Below are 22,546 nucleotides of genomic sequence, written 5' to 3'. Positions count from 1 at the left end.
CTTCCACTGGAACTCTCCATCTCCTCGTCCGAAGCAAGTTGCACCGTGCAACAACAACAACAACAACATCTTCTCAAGCTCACCCCAATGAAACATCATGTTTTGCATACCCGCGGGCCAGCCCGCAATGTCCTATGTAGTAAGCGGGGCGGGTTTGGGCAGAGGTTTAAGTACCGCGGGTCACGGCGGGCTTACCCGCAAAGAACCGCCGGAGAGAGAGACCGCAGTGGGGCGGGCCAATGCGGGGCGGGTGGTACCAAATGCCATCTCTATATATAGATTAGCCCAGGAATTATGTAACTGGAAAATTATCAAGGAAAAAGCGTTAGCGTTTTGGAAGACGGCAACGAAACGCCGAAAATGATCACACGGTGAAATTTAAAACATTGGATTGGTGACCAAAATTTAATTTCCTTAAATTGAATTTAAAATATCTTTTTTTTTTGAAACACAGTTTTAAAGATATCTAAAGAACTTATTTCTTAACTTTAGAAAATTTACAAGTGAATAATTAATCTATACTATACTAAAAGGGGATATAAGCCATGGAGAGGGTGTCCACATAGGATAGAAAAATCAACCAATCAGAAAACCCGAAATTGCCATGTCATCTCATTTACTTTTCGTAAAAAATAAAAAAAACAATGCGAAGGTGAGAATCGAACCCGGGTTAGTATGATATATATATAGGACAGTTACCACTAAGCCATTGAAACATTCTTGGACACATATACAAGAACCACTAAGTATATAATCACAAACTCTTATGTACATTTACAATAATATAAATTCAACTTTCAAGACTCCGATACTTTGTTTTGTAAAAAAAAAAATAAGTAAGTGACTAAGCTAATATATTCTTAGAAAGTGTGAGAACGTTGACAAATATGAAAAAGCATAGATTTTTGTTTTCGTGACAAAGTTAAGAATTTTGTAAAAGTAAGTTTAACATATAAATTTTCGTGACAAATATGAAAAAGCATAGGAAACAATTAAAATATATTTCTCTAATGTCTTAATAAAATATTATTTAAGGGTGTAATAATTAAATATATTAATTCAATAAATTTTGTAATTTATAGACAAAACAATAACACAACAAATTTTGAAACATTTGTTTAACCTATCGATTTTTTTCATGAGAATCCAACTAAACAAGATAAAAAAAATAATTAGATTTACAAATATTTAATTTCCATTTTATTCAATTTTGATTAATTTCAAATTGTCATAATGTATCTTTTTGAAGTTACAAATATGAAAAAGCATAGATTTTTGTACAATTTGACAAAACAACTCAAAACATATTTTTCTAATGTCTTAATAAAATATTATTTAAGGATGCAATAATTAAATATATTAATTCAATAAATTTTATAATTTATAGACAAAAAAATACCACAAATTTTTTTAAAACATTTGTTTAACCAATCGATATTTTTTTTCATGAGAATCCAACTAAACAATTAGATTTACAAATATTTAATTACCATTTTATTCAATTTTGATTCATTTAAAATTATAATAATGTATCTTTTTGAAGTTACAAAAAAAATAATGTTCTTTCTTTATTAAACTAACATTATATATAGATTCTATATACACAAAATAAATATAATATAACAACATAAGCTTGCTTTCCTAGATTCATATGAAAACTTTTTAAGTTATCCACCAAAGCAAATTAATTAAATCAATGAAATTGTTAAAATACAGCAAATTAATATATAATTTTATTTTAAATTAAATTATTTAAAAAGTGTATTTTCGTTCAAACAAAATAATAAATAAGTAAAACTGATTTGATGGTAATTTTTATGATATATATAAATATATATATATATATATATATATATTTATATCAATTCTGTGAAAGAAATAGAAGTTTAATATGAAAAAAAAATCTTAAATACAAAAACCTCTAAAAAGTAACAAAAAAACTAATAAATTAAACTATGATATCACTAAAAAGCTTTTTAGACCATATTAATAAAATATTTAAGTGATAATAAGACAAATTTGATTTTTTTTCCAGCAAAAGTTTATTATTAATTAGCATCAGTTATTTCAAGATGTTTAAGAAATGGCGGACAAAAAAATAGGATGGACATTAATGATATATGAACTATGAATAGTACTTTGTGAAGCAGACTTAGATAACATATATGCATATCCATTTCCAGTCCTTTTTGATGCCTAAATTCAATTTCTTCAGAGTAGTTATTCCACAAGTAGATCATATGAGATATTATTTTGATATGTAAATTTGTTTTTTCAATGTTAAGAAGATTGATAACTGTAAAAATGTCTCCTTCGAATATGATATGTCTATAACCGAGTCCCCAACATGAAACAAGTTTGTTTAAAAAGTAAATAATTTTATTTTTCTTATATTATATAATCAATATATATTATTTACTGATAATAAAAATATAGTTATTCTTCTATCACAAATATCTATGCAAATATGTGAATCAAGTACAACAATCAAACAACATAATGATTTTCATAAAGAAAATTTAAAAAGTATATTTATGTTATGTAGTCATATTTTATATTCTTTAAATAATGTAATACAATATTATACATTATTTTTTTAGAATTGAAAAATACATATATCAGTTAGACAAATTAAGCGATAATTAAACAAATTTGATTTTTATTTTGTGAGCAAAAAGTTTATAATTAATTAGCATTACTTATTTCAAGATGTTTAAGAAATGATGGACAAAAAAATAGGATGGACATAAATGATATATGAACTATAAATAGTTTTTTTTAAAGCTGACTTAGATAACACATATGCACATCCATTTCCAGTCTTTTTTGATGCATAAATTCAATTTCTTCAGAGCAGTTATTCCACAAAGAGATCGTATGAGATATTGTTTTGATATTCAGATTTGTTTCTTAATTGTTAAGAAGATTGATAAGTGTAAAAATGTTTCATTCGAATATGATATGTCTATAACCGAGTCCCCAACATGAGACAAGTTTGTTAAAAAGTAAATAATTTCATTTTTCTTATATTATATAATAAATATATATTATTTACTGATAATAAAAATATAGTTATTCATCTATCACAAATATCTATGCAAATATGTGAATTAAGTACAACAATCAAACAACATAATGATTTTCACAAAGAAAAAATAAAAAATATATTTATGTTATGTAGTCTTATTTTATATTCTTTAAATAATATAATACAATATTATACATTATTTTTTAGAATTGTGAAATACATATAATATCTTATCCGCGCGTAGCGCGGTTAAAAAATCTAGTTCTTCTAAAATCTACAACCAAACTTCTACAGCAAAAATTTATACAACATTTTTTTTACAGTATTAGTTCTATATCAAAATATATAAAGTACAATTCATTCCATTCGAAGTGAGAGAAAGAAACTGATTATTATTCGAGATACCTTTTAGAAAAATTTTCATTCCAGCTTTTCAAGAATGTCAAATTTGAGTAGTTTTAATGAATTTTTTTTTTGAAATATTTTTTTTTTGAGTTCTTAGGATGGAATGAGAAAAAATGTTCAAGATAAATGATTTTATGTATAAGAAATGAGATAAAAAGATGTATACATTGATTTCTGGTGCATTAAATTTTGGTTTTGTTTGTGAATGGTGGTTGGTAATATTGAAGACAATAACATTTTCAAAAATTAACTTATTTCAAAAACAAAGTAATAAATAATGAGATTTTTGTGAATTAGTTGAACTTTTAAGGTGAATATGGCAGAAAATATATAAAAAATTAATTTTGTGTATGACAACAAATTTAAGGTGATTTTTAAAAGACGTTCTTGTTAGAAAGTATATAATTTTATCCACAGTATAACAATAAAGAAAAATATCTACAAGATTTTTAATTTTGATAGTAAAGTCAGCAAATTCTCAAAGTTCTTATTATGGTTAACAAATTTTATATTGAATCTTAAAAAAAAAACTTTTAATATAGGATATAGACAAAATATACAGAGTTTTTACTTTTAATTATAATCCCACTTTATGTAACCTAGATTACTGGTATGGATCTGGACTAACAAAGTTGAAATGATCAAATTCATATTTTCAGCTAGAGTAAAGTGGGGTTCAAAATACACATAATCAGTTTAGGCTAAATTGATCAGTTATTTCTTCAATTTAATTTATAAGAAAATGTATGTATATATGTTTGTGAGAGAAAAACTCGGAAATGCTAAGAATAGAAATAAATGGGTCTTGAATTGTTTCTCTAAATTTGAAGGCTTTCAGTGGTTTGAGGAGATGAACGGTTACCTCTTTGACAAGAAAAGATGAAATGTCGGAGAGAGAGATGTTTTGATCCCTTAACTCTTTTGGCCATTAGTTAGGTTTGGTTGATCGTTCAGAGCAGTATTCATTCCCAAAATGTTGCAACTCAAATAAGAACAAAAAAAAACCTGTTTCTATATGATTCAATGACAATGGAGACAAGAAGTCACATACTTTAAGTTAAATTGAATATTCGTGCTGCTTTTTATTGAATGGTTAGGTCTACAGTTTGTCTTCTCTTTTGTACGTGTACATCTATAGGATTTGTTGTTTAGACAAGAACAAATATGTTTTCTTAGGTTTTGTTCTAGGATATATACATGTCTCTAGAAAAAAAGAAAAAGAAAATGAGCAAGGAACAAGGCTGTGTTCTAAAAGCTTGGGAGGTGACAATGAAAAAGACCCAACAAGCCAAGAAGCGAGCAAACAACATTTTTGGGACAGTATCTGTAGCTCCACAAACAGATGATGAAACTTCAACAACCAATGAGAATGATGATGAGAGCAGCACAGGTGAAATGTACCATGCAGAGAAGGTACTTCCTAATGGAGACTATTACACAGGTCAATGGTATGATAGTTTCCCACACGGGCACGGTAAGTATCTATGGACAGATGGTTGCACGTACATTGGTGAATGGTACAATGGCAAGACTATGGGGAAAGGGAAGTTTGGTTGGCCTTCTGGTGCTACATATGAAGGTGAATTCAAAAGCGGGTACATGGATGGGACTGGGACTTACACAGGTCCTAGTGGAGATGCTTATAGAGGCCAATGGGTGATGAACCTAAAACATGGACATGGGATCAAGAGTTTTGCAAACGGAGATGTGTATGATGGTGAATGGAGGAGAGGTTTGCAAGAAGCTCAAGGGAAGTATCGTTGGAGAGATGAGAGTTTTTACATTGGTGAATGGAAGAACGGTTCCATTTGTGGCAAAGGTACTTTTGTTTGGTCGGATGGTAGTAGATACGATGGGTTTTGGGACGATGGTTTCCCTAGTGGAAACGGTACTTTCAAATGGGATGATGGGAGTTTCTACGTTGGTCATTGGTCTAAGGACCCGGAAGAAATGAACGGCACTTATCATCCACCCGAGAACGAAGGGAGCCTTGAGTGGGATCCTAAAGATGTGTTCAACAATCTAAGTGAGTACACTATCTGCAGTGGAGAGAGAGTTCCTGTGTTGCCTTCACAAAAGAAGCTCTCTGTTTGGAACTCTTCCAAGCGTGTAGAGAAGCCGAGGAGGATCTCAGTTGATGGGAGGGTGAGTGTTGGTTTAGATAGAGCGTTTGAGAAGATGAATATGTGGGGAAGTGAAAGCGGTGAAGGCGCTGCTGATATTGACTCCAACACAAGAAGAGATTTAGATGCTGAAATAATGAGACTTGAGGCTGAAGGCTTCATTCAAAGCTTGAAACCTAGCCCTGTGCCTATGAGACTGCCAAGGGCAGGGAAGAAGCAAGGCGAGACAATATCGAAAGGTCATCGAAACTACGATCTTATGCTTAATCTACAGCTTGGAATCAGGTAAGTATCTTACTCACCTTCTCACCAGTAGGACCGGTCTTGAGATTTTGAGGGTTATAAACAATTTAGTAAGAGTTGTATTCTATTTTTTTTAATACAAATCTGAAAGTCTATGTTTATGCAAAAAGAAAAAAAATCTTAAATTTTAGAGGCCATAAACCAATGTTTCATTTGCCTATGCTCAGAACCGGCTCGGCTCTTGTCACCAGTTATGACAATTTAATCCTTCTTGATGTTTTTAATGGTGTTTTGATTAAGCAGACATGCTGTTGGAAAACAAGCTCCTGTTGTGTCTCTTGATCTTAAGCATTCAGCTTTTGATCCAAAGGAGAAGGTGTGGACAAGGTTTCCACCAGAAGGAACCAAATACACGCCTCCTCACCAATCTACTGAATTCAAATGGAAAGACTATTGTCCATTAGTTTTTAGGTGAGAGACCACAACACTAGGCTCTACATTTTCTTACACTATGTTATGCTAATTCATCTATCTTCAGGAGCTTGAGGAAGCTATTCAAGGTAGATCCAGCTGACTACATGTTATCATTATGTGGTAATGATGCCCTTAGGGAGCTATCGTCACCTGGTAAAAGTGGAATGTTTTTCTACTTAACAAACGATGATCGTTATATGATAAAGACAATGAAGAAGTCTGAAACTAAAGTGAGTTTGCTTCTTCTTGAAGTTACCAGATGAAGAATGGGTGACTGCTACAACTACTAACTGATTTCTTGAATTATGATGATGTAGGTGTTTCTGAGAATGCTTGCAGCTTACTACAACCATGTTCGAGCATTTGAGAACACTTTGGTGATTAAATTCTATGGTCTACACTGTGTGAAATTGACTGGAACAATCCAAAAGAAGGTGCGGTTTGTTATTATGGGAAACCTGTTCTGTTCCGAGTACTCTATCCACAGACGCTTTGATCTAAAAGGATCTTCTCTTGGTCGTACAACCGATAAACCTGAATCTCAAATCAACTCAAACACAATCTTGAAAGATCTTGATCTGAATTTCATATTCAGACTACAGAAAGCTTGGTTCCAAGAATTCACCAGGTTAGAAGAACACAAGTTTGTATTATGAATATAATAAATAACTATCAAATATATAACTATGTTAATGTTTTTAACTTTTAAATATAAAAATTTAAATCCGCCTAAACATCCCCACATGCCGTATACTATTCATATAAATGCTATTATGCGTCCGATTTATTTAAATCCACATGGGAGTAGGCATCCGCATAGACCGAATATAGAACACTGTTACTAACCCATTTCTTTACGTTGAGTTTTCTTATATGACCATTGTTGTTATTGTTTTCAGGCAAGTGGACAAAGATTGTGAGTTTCTAGAACAGGAAAGGATCATGGACTACAGTCTTCTGGTTGGGATTCATTTCAGAGAAGCATCAGTGGCTGGAGAGCTGATTCCTTCTGGAGCTCGCACGCCTATTGGTTCGTATATTCCTATAAAACTCAGTATCATTTCTCTTCAGCAGAATGCAACAACCAAATATTTCATGAAAAATTGTCTCTTTGTCAATAAATAGCACACAATGGATTTTTTTTTCTTCCAAAATAGCACTAATTAAATGTTAAAAATACTTTTGAGGGTTTTAATTTAGTGACTAAAATTTAAGATTTAGTAGTTATGGGGTGGGGTTAGTATAAGGGTTTAGAATAGCTTAAAACCTTTTAATTAATGGTATAATAGATATTTTTTTCCTTTTTATGTGCTATTTTAACCTAATTTGTTTGTGCGATCTAAAAGATTTGTCCCATTTTTGTTTCTCAACTTCAGGTGAATTTGAAGATGAAACAGCCCCTCGTCTCTCCAGAGCAGACGTGGATCAGCTTCTATCTGATCCCACAAGGTTAGTAAACGCACAACAAAAGTTGAACTCATATTTAATTAGAAACAATAACTTTTCTCCATTCTCAAGTCTAAGAAATGGGTTGGTTGTTGTAGGTGGGCTAGTATCAGACTTGGAGGAAACATGCCGGCTCGAGCAGAGAGGACAATGAGAAGAAGCGACAGTGAGTTCCAGCTAGTTGGGGAACCAACAGGAGAGTATTACGAGGTTGTCATGATCTTTGGAATCATAGACATTCTTCAAGATTACGATATCAGCAAGAAACTTGAACACGCTTACAAGAGCATCCAGTACGATCCTACTTCAATCTCAGCCGTTGATCCGAGGCTGTACTCTAGACGTTTCCGTGATTTCATCTTCAAGGTCTTCACTGAGGACGATTGAAACAAGTTTCATCTCCTATGTTTCTAGCCTTCTCAAGGTTACTTGTGGGTCAAGAAATAAAGGCTTAGGTATATATATACTCGCTGCCTTGCAGCCACTACATTTTTTAAATATAAATTTATAAGTTATGCTGATTTTATAATAAACTATGTACAACAGTTATATGAATTAATCACCTAAATGAATTTTCACATTCCTCGTACAAGTACAACATCCTTTCACTTAACTCTTCGCAATTCATTTTGTAATGATCATCCATATTTTCTACTTGAAGATGCAAAGTGTAGAAAAGCCTTTCCCCTTGAGACCTTGAAGATGAAACATCCACAAGAACAAAATCATCTTCTTCTAACCCAGTTAACACATTAGATATCGAGAAGTTATTAATCTTGGATGATGAGATTTGGACCATCACTTCGTTGTCTCCAAGCCTAGTCGCGGAAACAGTGGAGACATAACTTGCGACTGTCTTTGGTTGTGGCTTAACGTAAAGTTCAATGTCTCTTTGACCTGATACTCGAACCAAGAGTTCTTCCTTCTTTTGTAATAACTTCTTCACTTGCTCTTGCAACTCTGGTATGTACTTCAAGCTTCGTGAAACGGTAGCTGAAATGCTTAGCTTTTTCTGCAAGAAAGTAAAGGGAAAAGGGATCTTAGCATTCTTCTTTTAAATGGTTTAGATGCAGATCCAACTTAAAATTAATTGATATGTTAAATGTTGTGAACAAGCCCAAATCAAACAAGAAGAAAGCCAAAGAATTTAAAACTTGATTGAGGCCATTACCGTTTTATGGTTTATACTGATTATGTGAATAAATTTACGACTCTTTAGACAAGCATTTATACAACTTTAAAAATCTGATTTAAGTCAATTAAATAACAGTAAGCTGTTAGTATATTTGATATCCTTTGTATATCACTTTAGGTCCTAATCTCACTGTAAGATTCCTAACATATTCTCTTAGAAATTCCAATACATAAAACATAATGGACATATCAAAAAAGTTATTTACCGATTGATCTGAGGTTGGAAGACATGAGCGGAGAGATGCAAACAAAGAGTTGATCTTCTTGCGACGGTCACGCTCACTAGCATTGTGATTAAGCTTCTTTTTAACAACCGGGTTGTTGTCTATTCCATTTCCCTCCGACGAAACAGAAACTCCTAAGCTGTTCTGATGATGAGCCAATACTCCATAAGTTTCCAGTACCGGAAAATCAAGAAACATGTCGTTGTTGAGGTTTTCTCCGCCGAGGTAGTAGCTCCTCTCGTAACCTGCCGTCGACGGCCACCCAAAGTCGGGGAACAGTGGAGGGACTAATGCACACATTTTTGGTTAATTAATGATATTTGTAGAATTTCTATCTCTTGAAGCTGTTTCGATTGGAAGATTATTGAGTCCCGTATTTGTATACGGGCAAATGGTTAAAGAAATAAAATATATGTTTTAATTATTAATTAAGAAACTGAATAATAGGAGTTTGTTGTATTCGTTAAGACAACGACTTCTCATACTAACAAAAGAATTATCTAGGTCTCCATAGATGGCGCATGTTGACACGAGCCAGAGCCTTGTTCCACATCGAAGTAGGACCAGTCACCAATCGATAATATTGTACAATAACCCAAACACGAGCATTACATGTATCAAAACTATAATAAGATTATTATTTGCATACTGAAAGATGACTCAGCTTAGAGAAATTGCTGGAGGCTCGTGGAAATCAGGTGGAAAGATGCTCTGGGCGTGTCCTCGTCCCAATCGTTTTCGATGTTGTAAGCCTATACACAAGCATTTTCGATGTTGTAAGCCTATTCGTAAGCATTTCGATTTTTTTTAATCATAAACAAATCCAGATTTCGTTATTTAATACAACAAAGCCATTATAATATTTATCAGTTAGGTCAACTTGATGGCATATGTATAAACTAAACTTAATTGTTCTTCCAAGAACCTGTCAAAATTATTCCAAATTTGTAAATGTGAATCAATGAGGTTTCATAGATTCTTATAGTGATCCACATTTCCAAACTAATATAATATTCTGAAAACTACAGCTATCATCCCGTAATATTCGTACTCTTATTGTAAAATACTCTTTTTGTCATTCCTCATAACACAACTAGGACTAGATAAAAAAAAAAACCGAACCAAAATACCCAAAACTAGAACTGGATGAAAACTCTCAGATCCGAACGGTTTCTATATTTCTAAAGTCAACATAACAGAACCAAACCGAAAACCGAAGGGATAGCCGAAATATATAAAAATAATTATATATACATATACATATAACATAAATATTATATATTATATATATAATTTAAAAGTTGACTAAAAGTATTCGAAAAAAACTCTTACAAAGTATTATCCGAAATTATCCGAAACTATCCAAATTTTAATCCAAAATATCCAAAATAATTTTAATTATCCAACATTTTTATTTGATAATCTATCCAAAATACCTGATATATCTGAATTATCCAAAATAACCAAATAGGAACCAAGCAGAGCAAATTTTGTTTTCTGGTATTTTCCCTTACTAGTTTTATTATCCAAAACGAACCTAACCCAAAACTATGAGAACCAAACCCGAACCAGAAACAAATCAGTTATTAATTGGATCCTTCAGCCCTTATCCGAACTATGCGATATCCGAAATGTCTGAACTGAACCAAATCAATACCCGAAATACCCAAGTCTAAACACAACTATCTATTTAAGCATTTACTATCTGAGATACTCTTAATAACATTTTATTAATATGTAGCAACTTTTTTCATACAAAATTAGAAAAAATCTGTTTACAAATATAATTATTATTTAGTAATAGTACATTTTAAATTTTAAGAAAATTAATTGGGTTTATTGAATTACTACTAGTTTACAAGTCTTGTCAGCTAAACTAAATATTAGTATTTCTAACCAGTGATGTTGGATCGAAATGTAGTCAACCGAAACAACTCAATTACAATGCTTTGGTCAAGAATGTTAGATGTTCAAGAGAAAGGGACGACATAACTAAAAGAAACAAGAAAAAGTTATCCTCTAGTATGAGTTCCCACATTCCTCATACAAGTACAACATCCTCTGACTCAACTCAGTGCAATTCAGCTTGTCATTATCAATATTGTCCACTTGGAGATGCAAAGTGTAGAAAACCCTTTCTCCTTGAGACCTTGACAATGAAACATCCACAAGAACAAACCCATCTTCTTCTAACCCACTTAACACATTAGATATCGAAAAGTTATTAATCTTGGACGATGAGATTTGGACCATCATTTCATGGTCTCCAAGCCTAGTCGCAGACACGGTCGAGACATAATGCGCAACCACCTTTGGTTGCTGTTCAATGGCTCTTTGACCGGATACTCGCACCAAGAGTTCTTCCTTCTTTTGTATCAGCATCTTCACTTCTTCCTGCAGCTCCAGTATGTACTTCAAGCTCCTAGAAACCGTTTGGGGAATACTTAACTTCTTCTGCAAGAAAGTAAAGAAAAATAGTTAGTTTTATATTTTTCCTCTAAATAATATAGAGACACATATATTTTATCGAAGTATCTATTTACCGATTGATCTGAGGCTGGAAGACATGAACGAAGAGATGAGAACAATGAGTTGATCTTCTTGCGACGGTCACGCTCGCTTGCATTGTGTTTAAGCTTCTTGTTTACGACCGGACTCTTGTCTATTCCAATTCCTGCCGACGAAATAGAAACCCCTAAGCTGTTCTGTTGATGAACCAGTCCATAAGTCTCTGGTACCGGAAAATCAAAAAACGTGCAGTTGTCGAGGTTCTCTCCGGACAGGTAGTAACTCTCGTACTCACCCGTCGACGGCCACCCAAAGTTTGGGAAAAATGGAGGGACTAATGCACACATTTTGTTTGCTTAATTAGAGGCAAGTTTATAGCTTATGTTTTCTATTGAAGATGGAATATTAGTGTCTCCCGATTATATAGCGGGTATAGGATTTAAGAAATAAATCTATGTTGTTAAATATAACAAACTATATAATGAAGTTTCAATTTGATTAGTTGGGACTATTTATATAAGTATGTGCTATACTTATATTTACTACAAAGAAAAATACGTAGGTCTCTGTAGGGCACAGGTTGGCACGTTCAAGAGTGTATGTTCCACGCATGCACTAGGTCCAGTCACCATTGGAGATATTCTGTAGGATTTGAAGACGAATACTAAAACTATAATAAGATGATTTTTACATACTGAAATATGAGTCAGCATTAAGAAATTGTTGGAGGCTTGTGGAAATCAGGTGGAAGATGATTTTCCCTTTCTCCTCCCAGACATTTGGTCGTGGTAAGCCTATACAACAGCATCTTGATGATGTAAGCCTATACATAAGCATTTCAATTTTTAATAGCTTTATCTTAATTAAATGCGGCCTCGATATTTAATACAAAGCCATTCTTTATAAATACTGTGGTCAACTTGATATCTGTCGTAATTAAATTATGTTTCTGGCTTAGTTATTCTTTCAAGAACGGGAAATTGCGGGAAATTGTAAATGTGAAATCAGTGAGGTTTCATAGATTCTAGGGGTTTTTTTAAATATAACCTTATTTTTATTAAATTTCAAATATGACTTAAAATTTTAAATTAAACAGAAAATTAATCAATATTTCTTTTGAAACTTTCATTTGTTATATTCATCATAAAAATTTGAGTTATTCACGAAAATATCATTTTTTTTTTCAGAATCAGAGTTTTACTCATTCATCCTTATCTTTCTCATTTATTTACAATATTGTTATTGTCATCAAAACACCAACCACCATGAACAACCAATTGCATGTTCTAAATGCACCTAAAATCAACATACACATCTTCGTATCCTTATGTTTTACGCACATAAACCATTTCCCTTTCACTTTATCTCTTATTTCATCCAATTTTTTTTCTTTTCAAAAACTATAATCTTATTAAAGTTACTCAAGTTCATGATTCATGGTCAAGAACGAGTGAGTAACTTCCATTAAGAAGTTATGTGTGCTTGTAAAAGCTATACATGAATTTCACCAGATCTAAAAATGATATTTTTTGTTCAGATCTATTTTGCGAAGAAGACTCTTCTAGAAGTCTTCTCCAACGAAAAGACATCTAAAGAAGTCTTCTAGTCAATGCATATGTTAGTTTTGCAATTGACATTTTGTGTGCTTTTGGAGAAGACTTCTCTAGAAGTTTTCTAAGTTTTCCTTGTTAAGAAAAAATAAATAAGATAAGAGTCGTCTCGGATAAATAAGTTAGTTTTGCAATTGACCAAAGTTTGTCAGAAATTTGACTTTTTATAGAAGACTTCCTGAGAAATCTTCTTGGAGAAGACTTCTCGGGAAGTCTTCTTTACTATTAAATAAAGTCTTCTCACTATCGCAAGAAGTCTGTGTAGGTTAGTTTTGCAATTGAAAATTAATAGTAAAAACTTTAATATTAATGAGAAGACTTCTTAAGAAGTTTTCTCGAATTTTATTTCGGGTTTTTGGTCAAACCTTTGGCTACGAGAGAAGAATTCTCTGAAAAAGTTAAATAAAGTCAATTTCAAAAGTAACATACGCAGACTTCTTGGGAGAGTGAGAAGACTTCATCTGAACGTCATAAAACTTCTCTAAAAAAATCCAATATCTGTAGAACTTTGGTCAATTGCAAAACTAACTTGTTTGCCAAAGAAGTCTTCTCTTGTATTTTCGAGGATTATTCAAATTCAAAAGTAAGTCAATATTTACAAAGGAAGACTTCTCAAGATGTCTGCTGTAGAGTAGACTTCTCTAGAAGTATTTCTTTGTAAATTTGCAATTGCAAAAACGACCTAAATGGAAGATTTTCTAAGAAGTCTTCTTCAGGAAGACTTTTACGTCAATATTAAATATTCTTTTATTTTCTGTATATTTAAAATGAATTTTGAATATTTTCTTATTAATTAATGTATATTAGTCACTATTGGAGTTTCTGGATGAAATTCATAACTTATTTGGTGATAATTATGATATTTCAAATATTAATGTTTACTAATGTTTCTAGTTAATTCGAGAAGACTTTTGGAGAATTCTTCTACGTTAGATTTTTCAAGAGTGTTAAGTAACTTAAAGGTATGTTTTTTTTTAACTTTCAATAGTGTTAAGTAACTTCAATGTAGTTTAATGTGTCTTTTAGATCATAAGATATAATTTTAAACTTCCACGAGATTTAAAATTTCATCTTTCACTTAAAGTTTGATTTTGATTTTTTGTAAATTTGACTAAGTATTCTTGAGAAGTTTTCTCTCTTAGTTTTATTAAATGTAACTAAGTTTTTGTGTTATTAGTGGGTAGAATGGTTAAAAAAAAATATTGGTATGTTGTATCAATAATTTCAATAAAGTCAAGTACTTTGGCAAAACATACCAAATTCTTTTGATTAACATCTCTTCAAGTTTACAAAAGAATTCACAACTAAAATAGTACACATACAAATCATAAAATATACCATAAACAAAACTATTACACATTGAGCTAGATATCATTCTTCAACATAGATAAGCTTTGTCTCCACTTGATATCATCCTTTTGTACCATTTTCGGCAGAAGACTTCAGAAGATTTTCTGAAGACTTCGTGGGAAGTATTCAGGCATAAAATACATTAAAAGACATCCCAAAAAGTCTTCCGAGAGTTTTCCGAGAGTCATCCAAAAGTTTTTTGAGAAGTCTTCCAAATTCTGACTCAGATCTGAAAAATCTGCATATTTAAAATCATTCAAAAGACTTCAAAATAGAGAAAACTTCAAAAATAAATCTTAAGCTTAGATAATAAACAAAAAAGTCACATTAGGTTGAATCTATAATTTTTTAGAATCTAATATATAAAACACACATAATACATATCCAAAAGAATTACCACTTTAGGCAGAAGACTTCGAAAGACTTCCTGAAGACTTCGTGCGAAGTCTTTTAGCATAAAACACTTTAAAAGACTTCCCAAAGTCTAACTCAGATCTGTTTATAACATATTATGAAATAATAAATATATATTGAATACTTAAAAAGTCATTATCTACTACTTATATAATTAAATTGGTGCGAACATATAAATAAATTTTATAAATCAAAAAAATATATTTCTATTTGATATGATATATAATTAAATTTAAATGATAGTAACATATATATGGTATATTTTAATATTAATATTTATTAGATGATGCTTTTTGCTCATATTTTTTTTATCATTTGTATCTGTTATAGCAAAAAGTCTAAATTAGTAATAACAAAATTTTCACTGTGGGATTAATGGTTTAAGAAATTTATAATATTTTAAAAATTAAGTTGGTAATATTTTTTCAAATTTTTTACCAAAAAATGTTCAAAGTAAATTTCAAAATTAAGATATTTATGTATTTTTATATGGCATATAGTTTAATTTAAAATGATACATATATTTATATATCTATTATTTTTGATACTTATTAAATGAGACTTTCAACTTATATTATTTTTTAATTATTTATATCATGTCATAACAAAAGTTTTAAATGATAGATCACAAAATTTGAATGTGAAACTTTTAACATTTTTAGTAATTTATACTCGTTTTTTAAAATTCAAAATATAATATATAAATAATTTTTTTAATTTTTATTATTTGGTTACTATGATTTTTTAATTTATTTTAATAGCTTAAAATTAAAAAAATATAATTATAATACACACTTATTTTATCAAATATTTATTATTCAAAATCATTAATTGTCATATATACTTTAGTCACATTAAACAATTTCGTAATCTTATTTAAGGAAATATTGAAGCACATTAATAATATATTTATTGTGGTTTAATAAAAAACTTATTAAATATTTAGATAGACCAACCTATTTTTCTAATAATTCTAAGAATCATTCTAGTGATGACACGTGGCTAGAAAAAAAATGTTGCAATGCTTCTCAAATAATATATAGGGGATATGTGTTTTTGAAAATAATTAAGTCCATATATAAACTTCGTAATTACATACATTATATGATAATTATTTTACTAATTCCACATATACATAATAAATAGTATACAACAATTTTGTTATACATAATCATATAATTTTGATCCATAAAAACAGTTTATACAACAATTTTATTATATATTATAATAAAATTTTGGTCCATAAAAAAATAAAAATACATTTGTGTGAATTTACAGGTCATATTCTAAATAAATAGATGATATAATTAAGGGTTTACATGATAAAATAAAGCTACTCAATATAAACTATAAAATTATTGTGTTTAGAAATGACATATTAAAACAAAATTAAACGGGTAAATTTCAAAACATATATTATCACTTATAAAAATAAATATTCATTTATAAAGTAAACTAACATCCGCGTGGGTGCACGGATCAAGCTCTAGTGTCAAATTAAAAAAAAAAAGAGCTTTCAAAATTTAACCCTAAAATATCAATAATATTACATATGTTACCAAACCCTAAATCAATGACTATCATGATTTAGTCTACATTCGCTCATCTATGTTGAACATAATTAAATTTTAGTAAAACTATATTTACATCATTTAGCAATTTTTATTATTACATGTTTTCAAGTTTTTCTCCATCAAAATATTTTTTATAAATTTTAAAATTATTTTAAAGATCTATTGAACGAGAAGAGTTATAATGGTAACACTCAATACATATTTTTTGTTTCATAAGAATTTTTTTTTTTTTTAATTTCACTAATCTTTCGGGTTATTTTTGCATTCGATTTAATTTGAAGTACACTTTTGTATTCAAAATAAAGTTTTGAATCATTTTTGGCAATTTATCCTCGACTCTAATTGTGATCCCAGCATTAGATAAATATAATACTCTGGAAGCTACAAATATAATCCTGTTAATTTATATTTTAAAAAGCCAAATAAAGGAGAATAAAACTTTTAAAATTGTCAAACACTCAAAAAAGCAATTTAAAAAAAAGCGGAGACAACATGTTATCTATATAACATTTTATAGGTACTTATTAATACATACATTTTAATTTGAAATTTGTTATGTATTATAATTTTTTGAAATTTTTTTTGTATACTATATTCATTATTAACAAATAAATATAAAATCAATCAATATTCTCTTTTAAATGATATAAAATTAAGAATTTTATTTGATTAATATTATAGAGATGTATTTTTTTTTTTAATTGTTATTAAAAGATAATTGTGAGATAACAACATTATATATATATAATTTTTTTTTAAAGATATTTTTATATTTTTAATAATTCTTATTGTTATTTATTTTAGTCACTTATCTAATCAAAATTTGTTAATCGTTTTTATTTTATAGCTAATTTATATATATTTTATTCATTAATGGTATAAACGATATTTATAACAACTCTAACTTTTAACGTAAGTGCTCAAACGTAAAAAAAATTATTTCGTAAATAATAGTATAGATATATAGATATGTTTTGCAACAAAAGAAAATTTTCAAAAAATATATTTAAGAAAAACAAATTAAGTATTCTTTTGCCAAAGCATTTTGTGAGATCGTCTTTTTCTGTTAAAGATGAGAATGTTACTTTTCTGATTTAAAATTTTATCATTTGTTTTCTTATATTTGCAATATGCTAATGTGTACTCTATATATAAATTCCAAGATGGCAAAGATCAATGGATAACCATGACTTCTCTTTTATCATGTATTATAATGTTCCCTAACCTGGCCAATGTGTACTTTTTTATATATAAACTCCAAGTTCAATGACCATGCCTTCTCTTTTATCATGTACTCTATTGTTTCCTAACGTGCCCTTTAAATGTCAGGATCATCTCCTAATAGTATTATCACCGGCACCGGATTGGGCCAAGCATATAGTATATAACAAAATTTTATAACTTTTTAATATAATGTTGTCCTTTTTTGTCAACTAATATAATGTTGTTCATCTCCTATGAAGCATTTCAAGAAAAATAAATTGGTACATATAAATATATATTATACTTTTTATTAAACTAATAATCAAATTGATTAATATTATACAAAAGAATATTTTCAATTCTTTATTTAAATAAAAGCTACATAATTACCTAATATAATTAATATGACAATTAATAATTATGAATAATAAATATTTGATAACAATTGTTCACAAAAAAAAATATTTGATAACAATTTTGGCATCTTCTATTTTTTTGTTTAATTTTATATTATTAAAAGAAATTGAACAATCACATTAACCATATAATAAAAATATAGATTTTTTCTTATATGTTATATTTTCAATTTTTTTAAACGAATATAAATTACTAAAAATGGTAAAAGTATCACATTGAAAATTTCGTGATCAATGGTTTAAAATATTTTTTGTTCAAACAAGATACGATTTATCATAAATTGTAAGAATATGAAGTCTTATTAATAAATGTTTATAATATATATATATATTACTAAAATTAAATTATATACTATATAACATATATAAATATGTTAATTTCAAAATTTCCATGGAAAATTATTGAAATCATAATATTTCAATTTTGAAATTTGTATGGAAAAATCTCACATTAAAAGTTTTGTGATTAATGGTTTAAATTTTTGTCACAGCAAATATACAAATTTTAATAAATCATACTGAGTAGAAATTGTCAATAATAAATATTTATATTAAAATATACTATATATATATCTATGTCAATATCTCTAAAGTTTAATCATATACCATATAGGCATATAACATAATAAAATAAAATGATTGTTTTGATTTATTTATCAAAAACATGATTGTAAATAAACAAAAGGTATTAGTTTTGATTTATGTGCTTACTCTAAGGTATATACTTTTACGTATACACATTATTTTTTTAATTGGTAGTTTCTAATATGTTATTTGATCCTGACAATCCTATAAATACACTTCTTCAAATCGAAGTGATTTTTAATACTGGAAGCACTATTTATATATATATTATTTCTTTCATATTAAATAATTTAGTCTTGATATTTATTCCTAAATGTTTTTTAATGAAATATCATGACAATATTCAAATCACCTCCTTTTGAGTTTGTTCGAAGAATGATAGATTTGATCCTTTGTCCAATATTTTTTTCTCCATAATACCATATCTAGCTATTATAATTGTACGAATGAAATATTTGAACTATTTATTATAAGTTTTCTAGTTTATCGTTTAATAAATCAAACACTTCTTAGTTTATACTTATTTTACATATACTAGAATTTTAAAGTATTATATATTTTGTATCGGTATAATCTTAAGTAATTAAACCTCAAAAGTGTAGGTTAATCAAGTAAGTAATTTTTTGTTGTTCTAGAATTAGAATATTTTTTGACCAAACTAGTGAATATATACTAGATAGACATTCATATTTCGAGTCTTCACTATATTCTATGACAACTTGATATATTAGATTTGAACACTAACCTGTGAATATAGTTTGCCAGTGACTTTCTTTAAAATTTTGATTCTTATATATGTATCTGGAGTGAAACAAATTTTTACATACGTCTATCTTTTTAAATTAACACTTATGTAATTCACCAAATTCACAGAAGAAGTTATAAAAATAAACAAAACTCATATGAGTGGAAAAAAATGAGAGCAAAATAGAATTTTATAGAGGTGGAAAATGAAATCACTTATAGAGAGTCAATATTAAACAAACCGAGAGCAGAAAACATAATCTCCTTTCGTCATTTTACAATCGATGTGGTCTATCTGATTTTGGTGATTTGTGTCAGCCGCAAAACTTAATTTCTTTTTGTGCATATGAAGTCTTAAAAATATTAAAATGAGTTGTAATATGTTAACTCTTCAACAACGATTATACATTTAAGAGACCAACATTTGTATTCGTCATTTTACAATTGATAAAGATTGTAGTATTGCAAAATGTTAAAATCATTTAATGAATATAAGTATAAAAAATTCATTCCGCATGAGCGCGGATTATCATCTAGTTATATAGTATTAGTGATACAAGAAGTTATAAGGACCCCTTTTGTCTTTTTGTTTTATCTAATTATATATAAGACACAATTAACTGTTAACACTTAACAATATATAAACAAATTAAAATGCATAAACAAAGAGTAGAAGACGACAAAAAGTTGGGCACCCAAAGACTCAAGTATAGACAAAAATAAAAGTTTTCGGCAATAGCATGAATTTCATAGTAATCAGTCAATATTCAATAGCATGTAAATGTAATAATCGATCATCGACTTCAACAAGAAAAATAAACAAAATAACTCGCCTACATGAATGTTAGATGTTGAGAAACGGATCGATGACATAACTAAAGAAACAAGAACAAATTATCATCTAAACGAGTTTCCACATTCCTCATACAAGTATAACATTCTCTGGCGTAGCTCTTCGCATGTCAGTTTGTAATCATCTTTATTTCCCATTTGAAGATGCAAAGTGTAGAAGAGCCTTTCTCCATGAGACCTTGAAGATGAAACATCAACAAGAACAAACCCATCTTCTTCTAACCCACTCAACACATTAGATATCGAAAAGTTATGATTCTTGGACGATGAGATTTGGACCATCACTTCGTTGTCTCCAAGCTTAGTCGCAGAAATGGTCGAGACGTAACGTGCAACGGCCTTTGGGTGCGGCTCAACGTAATGTTCAATGTCTCTTTGACCTGATACTCGCACCAAGAGTTCTTCCTTCTTTTGTATTAGCTTCTTCACTTGCTCTTGTAGCTCTGGTATGTACTTCAAGCTCCGAGAAACCGTCTGAGGAATACTTAGCTTCTTCTGCAAGAAAGAAATTGAAGAAAAAGAGTTAACTCAATATTCTTCCTCTAAATGGTATAGATACATAGACAAGCTAGCGTATTATAAATATCACATCAAAATAATGTAATGAACAGCCCAATTATCTAATTATTGCTATTTGGTTTTGAGGTGAAACTGATTAGACGATATAGCGGAGTAGCTACTTACCGATTGATCAGAAGCTGGAAGACATGAACGAAGAGACGAGAACAAAGAGTTGATCTTCTTGCGACGGTCACGCTCACTAGCATTGTGATTAAGCTTCTTGGTCACGACCCCATTCCCCTCGGACGGAACAGAGACCCCCAACATTTCCTGAATCTCCTGATGATGTTCCACTCCATATGTCTCTGGTGCCGGACAATCAAGGAACGTAAAGTCGTCGAGGTTCTCTCCGACCAGGTAGTTACTCTCGTACTCTCCTGTCGAAGGCCACCCAAAGTTTGGGAACACTGGAGGGACTAATGCACACATTTTTGTTTGATTAATGACAAGTTCTAAGATTATGTTTTCTCTTGAAGCTGGGACTTCCCTGAACTATGGGTAAAGATATAATTGTAGAATATATTTATATCCGGATAACAAGATAAAATAAACAAATAAATCTCTAGTTAAATAAAATTTAAGAAACTATATAATAAGTGTTTCCGAAATGTTATACGACTCACCTATACTATAAAGAGAAATATTTGGATCTCAGAACGTAAGTGGGCACACGCCAGAGTCTATGTACCACGCGAGAACTATGTACAGTCACCATTAATAAGAATATTGCATGCATTAAGAGTACACTCATTTACATTAAAGAATATTGAAAGATGACTCAGCCTCAAGAAAGTGTTGGAGGCTCGTGGAAATCAGGTGGAAAAAGTTTTGGACAAACAATTCTAATGTTGTAAGCATATACATAAGCAAGTTGTAAGCATATACATAAGCATTTTATTTATTTGTTGACCCACCAAAAAAAAAGAAAACATTTGTTGAAAAATATATTAAATGTTAAATTCAATAAACAACAACAACGGTCGGTGATCTATAATGTAAAGGCATTATCGACCTAGGGTCAACTTCAATCATTACCTTTAAAACAAGTAAGCAAATTATGCTTCTCTGATTCAGACATCGGATTAATACATTTCAAGGAACATGTCAAAAATATTCCAAAATGGTAAAAATATGAATCAGTTTCCGGTCTCTCTATCTCTTAATTGGGCCTATTAAAACCCTTTAATGGGTTTAATTTAAACACGATTGTATATCTATTGAACCCCTCTGAATCAGTCGCCTGCACACTTGAATGTCCTTTGCAAGCTCAGGTGTCTTATCTCTCTCTCTTTCATGTAGCTGTTCTTCATCAAAAGTTTCGTCTTCTCAGGTTTAGCTTCAAACTAATGCTATACATGAATGTAATTTACTTTCTTTATGCAATGTGATTACTTTTCTGTATGTATTCATATCGACGTAGTACATTTGTGTTACCATCTTATTCTCTGCGAGGGTGAGGCCGTATGGGAACAAAGTAAAACAAGAGGAAGGAGAGACAAGAGAGGTACGATAAGGAAGAAGAGGAGCAACTATATTTGAGCATAGGAAAGTAAGAAACATGCATAAAAGTTATACCTGCAGAAGTATTTAAT

The 22,546-nt window shown here is 29.8% G+C and overlaps 4 protein-coding genes across 4 annotated transcripts; 1 reads left to right on the top strand and 3 right to left on the bottom strand.

The window, feature by feature from the left end:
- The first annotated feature begins 3,198 nt into the window (after positions 1-3,198).
- LOC111214983 (phosphatidylinositol 4-phosphate 5-kinase 4-like) lies at positions 3,199-8,117 on the top strand. Its single transcript, XM_022717918.2, has 7 exons — positions 3,199-5,841; positions 6,103-6,270; positions 6,338-6,503; positions 6,591-6,901; positions 7,173-7,303; positions 7,650-7,722; positions 7,818-8,117. The coding sequence occupies exons 1-7, from the start codon at positions 4,631-4,633 to the stop codon at positions 8,104-8,106; spliced, it is 2,349 nt and encodes a 782-aa protein (XP_022573639.1). The 5' UTR covers positions 3,199-4,630; the 3' UTR covers positions 8,107-8,117.
- Positions 8,118-8,179: 62 nt separating this feature from the next.
- LOC111214984 (transcription factor ORG2-like) lies at positions 8,180-10,707 on the bottom strand. Its single transcript, XM_022717919.2, has 2 exons — positions 9,120-10,707; positions 8,180-8,731 (listed from the first exon to the last, which is right to left on the bottom strand). The coding sequence occupies exons 1-2, from the start codon at positions 9,435-9,437 to the stop codon at positions 8,279-8,281; spliced, it is 771 nt and encodes a 256-aa protein (XP_022573640.1). The 5' UTR covers positions 9,438-10,707; the 3' UTR covers positions 8,180-8,278.
- Positions 10,708-11,009: 302 nt separating this feature from the next.
- On the bottom strand, positions 11,010-12,481 carry LOC111215319 (transcription factor ORG3-like). Its single transcript, XM_022718781.2, has 2 exons — positions 11,681-12,481; positions 11,010-11,591 (listed from the first exon to the last, which is right to left on the bottom strand). Exons 1-2 carry the CDS (start codon positions 11,990-11,992, stop codon positions 11,157-11,159), a joined length of 747 nt encoding a protein of 248 aa, XP_022574502.1. The 5' UTR covers positions 11,993-12,481; the 3' UTR covers positions 11,010-11,156.
- Positions 12,482-20,267: 7,786 nt separating this feature from the next.
- Positions 20,268-21,680, bottom strand: LOC111215318 (transcription factor ORG2-like). The gene is made up of 2 exons (XM_022718780.2): positions 21,078-21,680; positions 20,268-20,888 (listed from the first exon to the last, which is right to left on the bottom strand). Exons 1-2 carry the CDS (start codon positions 21,381-21,383, stop codon positions 20,439-20,441), a joined length of 756 nt encoding a protein of 251 aa, XP_022574501.1. The 5' UTR covers positions 21,384-21,680; the 3' UTR covers positions 20,268-20,438.
- Positions 21,681-22,546: the final 866 nt, after the last annotated feature.

This window comes from Brassica napus, chromosome A4 (assembly GCF_020379485.1).
Source record: "Brassica napus cultivar Da-Ae chromosome A4, Da-Ae, whole genome shotgun sequence".
Taxonomy (NCBI): domain Eukaryota; kingdom Viridiplantae; phylum Streptophyta; class Magnoliopsida; order Brassicales; family Brassicaceae; genus Brassica; species Brassica napus.
The sequence above is the reverse complement of the archived record's forward strand: the minus strand, read 5'-3'. Positions and strand labels throughout refer to the sequence as shown.

Excerpts from the sequence above, each read along its gene's own strand:
- LOC111214983 (XM_022717918.2), top strand. The coding sequence starts at position 4,631 with ATGTCTCTAGAAAAAAAGAAAAAGAAAATGAGCAAGGAACAAGGCTGT. Across the intron at positions 6,271-6,337 it reads TATTGTCCATTAGTTTTTAG|GAGCTTGAGGAAGCTATTCA; the intron begins GTGAGAGACCAC and ends ATCTATCTTCAG. Across the intron at positions 7,723-7,817 it reads CTTCTATCTGATCCCACAAG|GTGGGCTAGTATCAGACTTG; the intron begins GTTAGTAAACGC and ends TGGTTGTTGTAG.
- LOC111214984 (XM_022717919.2), bottom strand. The coding sequence starts at position 9,437 with ATGTGTGCATTAGTCCCTCCACTGTTCCCCGACTTTGGGTGGCCGTCG. Across the intron at positions 8,732-9,119 it reads TTCCAACCTCAGATCAATCG|AAAAAGCTAAGCATTTCAGC; the intron begins GTAAATAACTTT and ends ACTTTCTTGCAG.
- LOC111215319 (XM_022718781.2), bottom strand. The coding sequence starts at position 11,992 with ATGTGTGCATTAGTCCCTCCATTTTTCCCAAACTTTGGGTGGCCGTCG. Across the intron at positions 11,592-11,680 it reads TTCCAGCCTCAGATCAATCG|AAGAAGTTAAGTATTCCCCA; the intron begins GTAAATAGATAC and ends ACTTTCTTGCAG.
- LOC111215318 (XM_022718780.2), bottom strand. The coding sequence starts at position 21,383 with ATGTGTGCATTAGTCCCTCCAGTGTTCCCAAACTTTGGGTGGCCTTCG. Across the intron at positions 20,889-21,077 it reads TTCCAGCTTCTGATCAATCG|AAGAAGCTAAGTATTCCTCA; the intron begins GTAAGTAGCTAC and ends TCTTTCTTGCAG.